The 13,006-nt window shown below is 40.0% G+C and overlaps 1 protein-coding gene across 1 annotated transcript in view; it reads right to left on the reverse strand.

The window, feature by feature from the left end:
• The window catches only part of BUB1 (BUB1 mitotic checkpoint serine/threonine kinase), a 56,351-nt gene that overhangs the window by 13,618 nt on the left and 29,727 nt on the right, over positions 1-13,006 (reverse strand). The window contains exons 16-17 of the mRNA XM_081068415.1: positions 11,716-11,890; positions 9,866-9,950 (exon numbers count right to left, since the gene is read on the reverse strand). Coding sequence (XP_080924541.1) covers positions 9,866-9,950; positions 11,716-11,890 — 260 coding nt within the window. The remainder of the gene's footprint in view (positions 1-9,865; positions 9,951-11,715; positions 11,891-13,006) is intronic.

Consider the following 13,006-nt stretch of genomic DNA (forward strand, 5'->3'; position numbering starts at 1 on the left):
CAGGGGTCCAAGACAGTCGTTTCCTGGAGAGGATGACCCTGCTGGCAACTGTGACTGTCGTCCTACATCCTTCTAACTTAACTGTATGCCAAGTGTGGCTTATGGAGCCCTGTGCGTCAGACGTTTACTGCATGTAGGAAGATGCCTGGTGTGTAGTACAGACTATGCCCATTGGCAGGACTTTAAATTAAATGGCAGAAGCCATTTAATTTGCATTAATTATTATTCATGACTTAACTATTTTCTCCATGTTTAGTCATTATTTTTCTTTTGTAAATTCTGCTCATGTCTTTCATTAAATCATTTATTTACTAGGGTCTTAGTTTAAGAAGTGGTTTTTGATAACAAGAGCCAGTACAGCATAGTGGTGAGAGCAATGGTTCTGAGATCAGAGATACAGGTTCAAATCCCAGTGCTGCCCATTAGATGTACGTCATTAATTTAATCTTCTAGACCTGATTTCCCCATCTTACGATGGTAGAAAATAATAGTTCTGACAACAAAAGTTATTGTGAGATTAATCAAAGGATACAGTACACGAAAAGCATAGGTGCTGTGCTAGAGTGTAATAAATACACCAAAGGTTGGAGTTATTTTCAGTGTCTATTACAATCACCATACGATTCAAATATGGTGGAATTTGACGTCTACAAAGCATTACTGTATGGTAAGTCTGCTTTTTGCATCAAAGCCTAAGAGGCTTAAACACACTAACTTCCTCCACATAAACGAAAGTTACTCATTTTCTCAATTATCATGGGTGTAAAGAAGGAATTATGTCTGCTCAGTTGTGCAGTAGTCCTCCTATGTCAGGAGGGAATGAGGAGACATGACAAGCAGATGCAGCATGGCGTCCAGTGCAGAGGAAGGGCAGTGTGGCAAGTCGGGACCCACGTACAGTCTGGATGGCAGTTAAGACTATATATAACAAGTGCTGCTTTGTTGGTCTTGACAACGGTGCAACTATAATCTAAGATTTTACAGGACATTGGGTGAGGAGTATATGGGAATTCTCTCTTAGCTTTGCAACATTTTAAAAATTTATTTATTTATCGGGTGACAATTGTTAGTGAAATTACATAGATTACAGGTGTACAATTCTGTATTACATCATCTATAAATCCCACTGTGTGTTCACCACCCAGAGTGAGTTCTCATTCCATCACCATATATTTGATCCCTTTACCCTCATCTCCCACCCCCCACCCCCCTTACCCTCTGGTAACCACTAAACTATCGTCTGTGTCTATGAGTTCTTGTTTCTCATTTGTTTGTCTTGTTCTTTTGTTGTTTTTGGTTTATATACCACATATCAGTGAAATCATATGGTTCTCTGCTTTTTCTGTCTGACTTATTTCGCTTAGCATTATACTCTCAAGATTCATCCATGTTGTCACAAATGGTCCTCTTTCATCTTTTCTTACCGCCGAATACTATTCCATTGTATATATATACCACGACTTCTTTATCCATTAATCTATCGAAGGACATTTTTGTTGTTTCCATGTCTTGGCCACCGTAAACAAAGCTGCAATGAACATTGGAGCACACGTGTCTTTATAGAGAAATGTTTTCAAATTTATTGGGTAGATACCCAGGAGAGGGATTGCTGGGTCATATGGTAATTCTACACGTAATTTTTTGAGGAACCTCCACACTGCCTTCCATAGCGGCTGCACCAGTCTGCATTCCCACCAACAGTGTATGAGGATTCCTTTTTCTCCACAGCCTCTCCAACACTTGTTGCTATTTGTCCTGTTGATGATAGCCATTCTGCCTGGGGTGACGTGATACTCATTCTGGTTTTTATTTGCATTTCTCTGATGATTAGTGATGTTGAGCATCTTTTCATATGTTTATTTGCCATTTGTATGTCCTCTTTAAAGAAATGTCTCTTCAGGTCCTCTGCCCATTTTTCAATTGGGTTGTGTTTTTTGTTGTTGAGCTTCAAGAGTTCCTTGTATATTTTGGATACTAGCCCCTTATCGGAGGCACTACTTGCAAAAATCTTCTCCCATTCAGTTGGTTGCCTCTTTATTTTGTCGATGGTTTCTTTTGCTATGCAGACGCTTTTAAGTTTCATATAGTCCCATTAGTTTATTTTAGCTTTTACTTCCATTGCCTTTGGAGTCAAATTCATAAAATGCTCTTAGAACCCAAGGTCCATAAGTTTAGTACCTATGTTTTCTTCAATGCAGTTTATTGTGTCAGGTCTTATGCTTAAGTCTTTGATCCAATTTAAATTAATTTTGGTACATGCTGCCCAGTATCATTCTTTTGCACGTGGCTATCCAATTCTCCCACCACCATTTATTGAACAGGCTGTCTTTAGTCCACTGTTTTTAGCTTCTTTGTCAAAAATTATCTGTCCATGTTTATGTAGTTTTATTTCTGGGTTCTCAATTCTATTCCATTGGTCTATGTGTCTGTTTTTCTGCCAATACCATGCTGTTTTGATTATTGTAGCCCTGTAGTACAAGCTAAAGTCAGGGAGTGCGATACCTCCAGTATTGTTCTTTTTCCTTAATTGCTTTGGCTATTCGTGGTCTTTTGTGGTTCCAAACAAATCTGATGATTTTTTGTTCTATTTCTTTAAAAAATGTCATTGGGATTTTGATGGGGATTGCATTAAATCTGTATATTGCTTTGGGTAATATGGCCATTTTTACTATGTTGATTCTTCCAATCCATGAGCACGGAATGTCTTTCCATTTCTTTGTGTCTTCTTCAATTTCTTTCAAAAATGTCTTACAGTTTTCAGCATATAAATCTTTCACATCCTTGGTTAAGTTTATTCCTAGGTATTTTTTTCTTTTTGCTGCAATTGCAAAGGGGATTGTTTTTTGTATTTCTTTTTCTGAGATTTTCTGAGATTGTTAGTATATAGGAATGCAATGGACTTTTGTACTTTGATTTTGTAGCCAGCAACTTTACTGTATTCATTGATTGTTTCTAACAGCTTTTTGGTGGAGTCTTTAGGGTTTTCTATATATAGCATCATGTCATCTGCAAAGAGTGATAATTTAACTTCTTCATTCCCAATTTGGATGCCTTTTATTTCTTTTTCTTGCCTGATGGCTCTGGCGAGAACTTCCAACACTATGTTGAAAAGCAGAGGTGATAGGGGACAGCCCTGTCGTGTTCCTGAACGTAGAGCAAAGGGCTTCAGTTTTTCACTATTAATTATGAGATTAGTTGAGGGCTTGTCATATATGGCCTTTATCATGTTAAGGTATTATCCTTCTACACCTATTTTATTAAGTGTTTTAATCATAAATGGATGTTGTATCTTGACAAATGCTTTTTTTGCATCAATTGATATAATCATATGATTTTTGTCCTTTGTTTTGTTTATGTGATGTATCACAATAATGGATTTGTGGATGTTGAACCATCCTTGTGCCCCGGGGATGAACCCCACTTGGTCGTGATGAATAATCTTTTTAATACATTGTTGTATTCGATTTGCTAGAATTTTGTTTAGGACTTTTGCATCAGTATTCATCAGAGATATTGGTCTGTAGTTTTCTTTTTCTGTGTTGGCCTTAACAGGTTTTGGTATCAGGGTAATGTTGGCCTCATAAAATGAGTTAGGGAGTAGTGTCTTTTCTTCAATTTTTTGGAAGAGTTTGAGCCGGATTGGTATTAGATCCTGTTTGAAGATTTGTTAGAATTCACTAGTGAAGCCATCTGGTCCTGGACTTTTGCTTTTGGGAAGGTTTTAGATGACTGCTTCAATTTCATTACTGGTGATAGATCTCTTTAGATTTTCCAGTTCTTCATGGTTCAGCCTGGGAATGCTGTATGTTTCTAAGAACTTGTTTCTAAGAACTTGTTTCTAAGAACTTTCTAAGAACATTTCTTCTAGGTTATTGAATTTGGTGGCATATAGTCCTTCATATTATTCTTGCATGATCCTTTGTATTTCTGTGGTGTCCGTGATAACTTCCCCTTTTTCACTTCTGATTTTGTTAATTAGTGTCTTCTCTCTTTTTATCGTAGTGAGTCTAGCCAAGGGTTTGTCGATTTTGTTAATCTTTTCAAAGAACCATCTCTTTGTCACATTAATTTTTCTATTGTCTTTTTGTTCTCTATTTCATTTAGCTCTGCTCTGATTTTTGTTATTTCCTTTCTTTTGCTGACCTTGGGTTTCACTTGTTCTTCTTTTTCTAGTTCTTTAAGGTGAAACATGAGGTTATTTCTTTGGGATTTTTCTTGTTTCTTGAGATAGGCGTGTAATGATATAACTTTCCCTCTTAAAACTGCTTTCGCTGCATCCCAAACATTTTGGCAGGATGTATTTTTTTTTTAAATTAAAGTTTATTGGGGTGACAATTGTTAGTAAAGTTACATAGATTCAGTTGTACAATTCTGCAATACATCTATGTATCACATTGTGTGCTCACCACTCAGAGTCAGTTCTTTTTCCATCACCATATATTTGATCCCCTAATCATGATACTGAAAGGTGGGTTTTGTCTTATTAACAGAATGTCCTTTTATTCTTGTTTTTGAAAGAATTTTAAAAATGAAAATGCGTTTCAAATTTCATTGAATGCTAGTTTGATGTTTTAATAATGACAATTTATGCGAGATACTGTAGTAATACATTTCCCATCATTGAGCCTTTCTTGGTATTAGCTCTATCTGGCTACTTTTGATTTGAAAAAAATCCATTTGTGAATTTTTTTTTTATAGTTTTATTTTATTTTATTTTATTTTATTTTATTTTTACATCCCTCACACCGTGAACCCTCCTCCCCCCATCCACCACCACCCCGACCTCACACTGAGACATCACATTATACACATAAAATTATACTTGGCATTCATTAATGTCCAGCCTCTGGTGTACAATGCCATGACCAGGCATCCACAGCATCCCTGAGGTGGTCTCCCAAACAGGACACATGTCCATCGGACACCCTGGCAGGATGTATTTTTATTGTCATTTGTTTCTATGTATCCTTTGATCGCTCCTCTAATTTCTTCTTTGACCCAGTCGTTCTATAAAAATATGTTGTTTAATCTCCATTTATTTCTGTTTTTTCCTGCTTTCTTTTTGCAGTTGATATCCAATTTCGAAGCCTTGTGATCAGAGAATATGCTTGGTATGATTTCAATTTTCCTAAATTTGCTGAGGCTGATTTTATGTCCCAATATATGGTCTATCCTTGAGAATGTTCCATGTACACTCGAAAAGAATGTATAGTCTGATGTTTTAGGATGAAGTGCTCTATATATGTCAATTATGTCCATTTCATCTAATGTGTCATTTAGGGCTGCGATTTCGTTATTTATTTTCTGTTTGGATGATCTATCCATAGCTGTCAATGATGTATTTAAGTTCCTTAGTATAATTGTATTTCGGTTAATTTCTCCCTTTAGTTCTGTTAGTAGTTGCTTGGTATATTTTGGTGCTCCCTGAATGGGGGCATAAATATTGATGACTGTTATGTCTTCTTGTTGTCCTCTTTACCATTATGAAATGTCCATCTTTGTCTCTTGTTATCTTTTTCACCCTGAAGTCTGTTTCATCTGATATCATTATGGCTACACCTGATTTTTTCTGGGTACCATTTACTTGGAGGGTCCATTTCCACCCTTTCACTTTGAGTCTATGCTTGTCCTTGTAGCTGAGATGTGTCTCTTGGAGATAGGATCTGGTTGGGTTTAGTTTTTTGATCCAATCTGCTACTCTGTGCCTTTTTATTGGTGAGTTCAATCCATTTACATTTATGGTAATTATTGATACGTGAGGATTTTCTGTCATTCTATCTTTAGTTTTCTGGTAAGGCTGTCTCCATTTTTTCCTTGCCTTTTTGTTGTTGTCTATTATTTCTGTGTGATGGTATTTTATGATGTTTCCCTCTCTTTCTTCTTTTATTACAGTATATATTTCAGTTCTGGATTTTTTTTTTTGAGTGGTTACCCTTAAGTTTATGTAAAAGAAAGTTTGATAGAGTATTCCATTTTCTTCAGCAGGCTTACTTTCTCCATTCCCATATTCCGGTAAAGGCCTTTACTCTCCCCCTTTTTATGTTGCCACAAATTGTCCCTGTTGATGGTAGTCGAAAGCCTCCTTTAGTATTTCTTGTAGTGCAGGTCGTGTATTAGAAAATTCCCTCAGCTGGTGTATGTCTGGAAAGGTCTTTATTCCTCCTTCACATCTAAAGGATATCTTTGCTGGATATATTATTCTTGGCTCATAATTTGTCTCTTTCAATAGTTTGAATATTTGGTTCCACTCCCTCCTGGCTTGTAGAGTTTCTGCTGAAAAATCTGATGATAATCTAATGGGCTTTCCTTTGTAGGTTACCGTCTTCTTTTCCCTGGCTGCCTTGAGGATTCTTTCTTTGTTGTTGATTTTAGACAGCTTCGATACAATGTGCCTTGGAGAAGTCCTGTTGGGATTGAGGTAATTAGGTGTCCTATTTGCTTCTTGGATTCGAGGATCCAGTTCTTTCCACAAGTTGGGAAGTTCTCATCAACAAGTTGTTTGAATATATTCTCTGTTCCCTTCTCTCTTTCTTCTCCTTCTGGTATGCCCATTATTCTTATATTGCTCCTGATGGAGTCATTCTAGAATTCTTTCATTTCTTTTAAGTCTCAAGTCTCTTTCTTCTTCCCTCTGTGTAAATTCCAGGTTCCTATCTTCGATGTCACTGATTCTTTCCTCCATCTGGTCAACTCTACTCCCTAAGCTGGTTATTTCATTCTTAATTTCTTCTATTGAGTTCTTAATCTCCAGAAATTCCATTTGGTTCTTTTTTAAAATATCAATCTCTTTCGTAAAATGCTCCTCTTGGCCTTTGATTGCGTTTCTGAGTTCATTAAATTGGCTTTCTGTGTTTTCTTGCCTCTCGTTCAGGTTTTTCAGAACTGCAATCTTGAATTCTGTCATTTAAGTCACATATTTCCATATCTTTAAGTTCCTTTTCTGGAGAGTTTTCACTTTCTTTCTGAGCTGTCTTGTTGCCTTGGTTATTCATGGCAATTACTGATTTATTATTTCTCTTCCTAGATATCTACAGGAGTGGCTTCTGCAACAGGTTGATAGGAAGAGGTCTTTCTTTTGTTTGCCAATACTTGTTGGTAGAATGTTTTATTTTCTCTCCAACTGCAGCCTTTTTTCCTCTCTTACACAGTAATGCTGTTTTCTCTGCACTATTACAGCTTCTCACACAATGGGGGGTTTCCATGGGAAACGGGCTTCTCCTCTGTTAACAGTTCGCCTGGGTCATAGGGTGCCACGTCCCTGTGGGGATGCAGAGAGCTTTTGAAGTTCCAAAGCTCTTCCTGCACCAGATTCAGAGCCCGTATGTTTCAGCAGTTCCGTTTACTCCTGAAGGTTTCCACCCATATAGATGGGGCCAGGGTCTGGGTGAGTTGTGAGTGGTGGCCCAGAGCAATGGCAGCGACCACCACCACAGCCGGTCCCACTTCCACAGCTCCCTCCCCTTTGCTGGGCTTCCGTTCTCTGCTCGGCAGTGAGAGCTTAAACCACCATTTTCAGCCTTCTTCCCTCAGTCTTTTTTCCGAGGTCTCTGCCGTGAGCTTTGGGTTCAGCTGTGTTATATGCTGCCCCCTCAGTCCTGTGGGCCATAAGCGGAGCCCTAGCAGCCTGAGTTCTTCCCTCTCCTGCAGCTGTGGTAGTTCTGGGATGCAGCAAGCTCGGAGCACTGAGCTAGGTCCGCGTCCTGCGCTCATGCGGCTCTGTCTCTGCACTTCTCCCTTCCTTCCTCCCCCCCCACACCGCTAGCGCAATTCTCCCACCTTTCGGTGAATTCAGTAGTGGGCCTCTTTGTCTTGCCTGTCTGCTGTGCAGGGAGTCCTTTTGGAGTTATTGTTGTTCAATTAGTTGTAAATTCCAGGGGAGCTTTAGAGAGGCTCACCTTATGCCGCCATTTTGATGACATCTCCTCGCAACATTTTAAAAAATCTAAAATTGTTCAAAAATTAGTTTATTGTTTAAAAAATTGACAGGGAAAATGCTTGTGTCAAGAGGTAGTAGTTGGGCCGGCCCGGTAGCTTAGGCGGTTGGAGCGCCGTGCTCCTAACGCCAAGGTCTCCCGTTGGATTCCCACATTGGCCAGTGAGCTGCGTCCTCTACATCTATGATTGTGAACAACAGCTCTCCCTGGGCTGTAGGGAGCAGCCGGGGTGGTGTGGGCTGTTGCGGGCTGCTGTGAGCTGCCACCAGCATGGGCCAGGGAGCTGTGTCCTACACAACTAGACTGAGAAACAATGGCTTGAATCGGAGTGATGGGGGGACGTGGAAGAAAGGGGAAAAAAGAAAAAGAGGTAGAAGTTGCATGTATAAATCCATCTGTATAAAAATATATTTATCCACGTCTTTGTGTATATTGGATGAAAGGTGGGGCTGTACGTGTGTGGAGCTGTGTATACAGTTGGTTTTGTTACCGCGTTGGATCTTCTCTCTAGAGTCATTGCAAATACTGAACCACTGCTCCTAGGAGAAATACACACTGAGGTTCCTGCGAGCCTCTGGTCACAATGTCTTATTTAAAGACATCTTATTTAGTATGTATTGTTGAACTCATTGCCATTGAACTCATGGCCAAGAGTGCTGTAACTCCTGCCTGAACAAAGCTCATCTAGCACATATTCTCCCTGCGACACATTATGGCTTTCCGGCACTTAAGAACACTAGATAGCGTCAGCTCCATACTTGGAGAACATTTTAAACAGTGAAATTGCTATCAACAGCACAAAAATGTAAAAAAATAAAAATAAAAAAGAGGCACCACTTAGTAGGTATACTGCCAAAGGACACTTAGAGAGTGAGACATGTGGCTACCCAGCCTCTCCAAGGAACACAGACTGAGACTCGGATTTGTCACCTCTCTGCATGTCTGCAGGTGACTGCAGAAGCACCATGAGCATTAATTTGGGGGTTACAGATACATTTTAGCATGCAGGTGAGTTCATAAATGTAGGGCCCATGAGTGATGAGGACCAACTGTACAGATGTGTGTGCGTGTGTGTGTGTGTGGGGGGGCGGGGACGTTGTACCAATGGTAGGCAGTTGGATGGTGGTTGACACGTCCTGTTTATTGCAGTGTTAGAAATGTGTTCAGTCTCAGTGACAGTACTGACGCTCAGGCGACAGCTTGGTGGAATTAAACCCGTTCCAACATTCCTGCTGAAGAATACCCAGTATGTAACCCACCTACTTACCAGCCGAAGGACCTGACCTAGGAGGACTACTGCACAACTGAGCAGACATAATTCCTTCTTTACATCCATAATTGAGAAAATGAGTAACTTTCGTTTATGAGGAGGAAGGTAGTGTGTTTAAGCCTCTTAGGTATTGATGCAAAAAGCAGACTTACCATACAGTAATGCTTTGCAGACGTCAAATTCCACCATATTTGAATCGTCTGGTGATTGTAATAGACACTGAAAATAACTCCAACCTTTGGAGTATTTATTACACTCTAGCACAGCACCTATGCTTTTTGTGTACTGTATCCTTTGATTAATCTCACAATAACTTTAATTGTTGGAACTATTCTTTTCCACCATCGTAAGATGGGGAAACCAGGTCTAGAAGACTAAATTACCTACAGTCATGCATTTTCTAATTGGCTGGTAAGTGTCTGCAGAGGGAATCAGAACAGAAACCACCCACAGGGATCTGCGACCAACTGCTTCTCTCACGGCTCCCACGTGTCCCATGTTCAGGTTAACAGTCATATTTATCCATGTGAGGACCTTCTGACTTAAAGTTGAGAGTCAATAAAAAACTCTGTTAGCCTTTAAGGACTAGAATATCGTTACCTCTTAAAAGGAAAGCTAGAATGAAAAGGGAGTGACAAGGCCGTATACACGCATATAATACCTGAACTTTCTGTCTTTTGAGGGTCCCACATTTTCTTCGCACGAATCCAAAGTCACATGGGTACACAGTGTTGCTGCCACATTTTCTGAAATGCAGAAAATTAGAGACAGACATTATGTACACACACACATACACACACGACTTTACATAGTTATCAAGTCCAGGATTCTTTTTTAGATGACTTTCATTATAATTTCAAAATCGTGTTCCATGGTAAAGTAGGCTTTAAGACGTTAAAGATGGGGGGGGGGGGAATCACCAAAAAAAATTCTACTACTAATATGTGTGAGCATTTCAACTCACTACATCTAACCCATACAATCCTTTCAGAGAACAGGGCCTGCACAAGGGCGGGATGAGCAGACCAGGGGAGGTGACTGGTGTGGGTGGCAGGCCACATCCTGCTTTGGGAGAACCTGACGACAGGAACGGAGAGTAAAAGGCTGCTGTGCTCTGGAGGGCAGAGGTGTCCTTCAGTCATTCGGCTGGTGTTTAGCCACTTGAATGATGTAGTGTTTAAGTCAGAGCGCTCCCTGGCAACACTTATCATACCCCTTTAACTTAAAAATAGTAATAACTACAGACAGGGCAGAAATACAGAAGAAACCTTTAAAGTGATGTAATACTAAGAATATACTGCATTTGGTTTTATGTTGCCTCACTGAACAGGAGCTCATACTTTAGTTCCAGAACATTAGTTTCTATGTACAGAACCAAAGTGGCAAATATTCTTAAATACAGCCAATGTTGACTAAGTTTCTATATTTTGAAAGACTGGACTGATTAGTTTTCTTGATAGGAAGAGGCTTAAAATATTTTTTTATTAAAGTGGCAAACTTGTGATAGTACGTGGCAACTGTCCAAGTTTCAAATGAACTCTCCCTTAAAATTTAGAGAAGAAATATACCATATTGGTTTAGCACTATATGAAAAGAAAATTTCACTCCTTATTAAATAAACATTTTTAGGTCTATGGGCTCAAATGTGCTTCTATTTTGGGGAGCGAAACTCTTTGGCAGTCTTTTCATTGGCATGATTTGGTGAAAAATTGCTATTTTTAAAAATGTGCGGGCAGCCAGATGACTCATTTGGTTGGAACGTGGTCTCTCAACCACAAGGCTGCTGGTTCGACTCCTGCAAGGGATGGTGGGCTGCGCCCCTGTAACTAACATCAGCGACTGGACCTGGAGCTGAGCTGTGCCCTCCACAACTAAGATTGAAAGGACAACAACTTGATTTGGATGGAGCTGACGAGTCCTGGGAAAAACACACTACTATTGCCCAATAAAAAAGTCCTGGAAATACACGCTGTTCCCCAATAGAGTCCCGTTCCTCTTCCCCAAGAAAATCTTTAAAAAAACAAAAGCGTGCCAGCAGTAATAAGAGTTTGGCTAGTAAATCATTAGTCATCAAAATGGTCAAGTGGGCCCAGGTCTCACAGTGTATACTCTGTAGGTTGGTCCTTAATAGGTGACAATTATCTGTGCTTGACAACAATGTCGTGTGTTCAGGTTCAATTCAGTTATATGAAGATCTTTGATATAGGAGTGTTATGTTTGGGGGAAAATAAGGACTATTTGTGAGTTTTCTCATGATGTCCTTGGAGTCAGGGCGCTAAAAAATAAGAAAATATGATTTTCTGAGCTAGTACTTGGCTATGATTCCAAAGTAATGAGACTTGTAGACAAATATCAAGGACTAAAATTTGCTATTTGTTACTTTTATCAAATTATTAAATATAAATGTTCAGTTTATAGAATTCAAATCATTTACTCTGTTCATGCTGACTTTTTTGTTTGTTATAAATCACAAAATGAACCCACACCCTACACAAGCAGTGTCACACACACCTTTGTCTTCCAGAGCATGCCCCGCATCAACCGGAAGTTTCTGGAAAGGTGTGGATGCGAGCCGAGCAGCAGCCGTGAAGTCTCCTGGGCTCGTAGGACTGGGTGACAGGGTCTTGGTGCAGCGGATGCCCCATACGGTAGAGTCATCTAAACATTCTTCAGGATAAGGTACTTCCTGGAACAAAAGGTGAATGGAAGAAAAGCAGCCATCTATTTCCCTGTGCTGTCCATGAAATTTAACACATTAATACCTTTTAAACAGTCAAAAAAATGAGGAATCACAGAGAAACAGATGGAACCTTGGCTACCACACAGCCACGGATCTCATGGTTCTGTTCTTTTCCCCACAACTGGACTCTACTTATGTCTTGCACACTCCACTGGAGTCACACCACACACAAGGGTCACAGTTTTGTTTTTCAACGTTTACATTTTGTTTTAATTTGAAAAGTCTAGATTTACAAAAGAACTACGAAGATAGTACAAAGTTCCCATGTGCCCTTTATCAGGCTTCTCATGTTCATACTTTATAGTACATTTGAGAAGTACTATGAACTATAGGCAGTGTTTGGATTTCCCACTCATGTCGCTTTTTTGGGGATCCAGTTCTGGGCGCCTCCTTAGCCTCCTCTAATCCAGGCCAGCTCACTGGTCCTGCTTAGTGTTTCTCATACCAGCACCAGTGAATACTGGTCAGGAACTGTAGAATGCCCCTCTAGTTTAGGTTTACTTGATGTTTTCTCAGGATTAGACTGGGGCTATAGATTTTGGGGAAGGATAGCAGGGTAAAGTGCCCTTTCTCATTAAGTCACGTTGGAGGAAACATGACAGGAACACAAGCGTTCTCTGCTGAGGCTCACTGAACCCTTGGCTAAGGTGTCTGCCAGGCCTCTCCACTGTTCCCGTCTCCCAGCTGCACATGTTCCAGGCGAGTCACTAAGTCCAGCCTGCACTAGCACGGCGGTGAACTAAGCTCCATCCCGTGGCCAGAGGGGTACCAGAGAATTCGTGAACAAAGTTTAAAACCACCACAGTAATTAATAAATAATTTGGGTGAGATACTTGGAGGCTATACAAAAATCCTGTTTCTTCTTAAAGTTCGCTGGCTAATTTTAGTATTCACCTGTGCGTCTTGCCTGCAGCAGCTACTATTATGTGGTTCCAATGGCAGTGTTCTACCGCCACACATTCGTCTACCTTCCTTGGAATTCTGTAAGGATGTTTCGTCTTCTCTGCCTTTATTTAGCAATAAGGGTATTTATTTTGGTTCTTGGGTTAGAATCTAATGCTA

This window comes from Rhinolophus hipposideros (genome assembly GCF_964194185.1).
Source record: "Rhinolophus hipposideros genome assembly, chromosome: 12".
NCBI lineage: Eukaryota > Metazoa > Chordata > Mammalia > Chiroptera > Rhinolophidae > Rhinolophus > Rhinolophus hipposideros.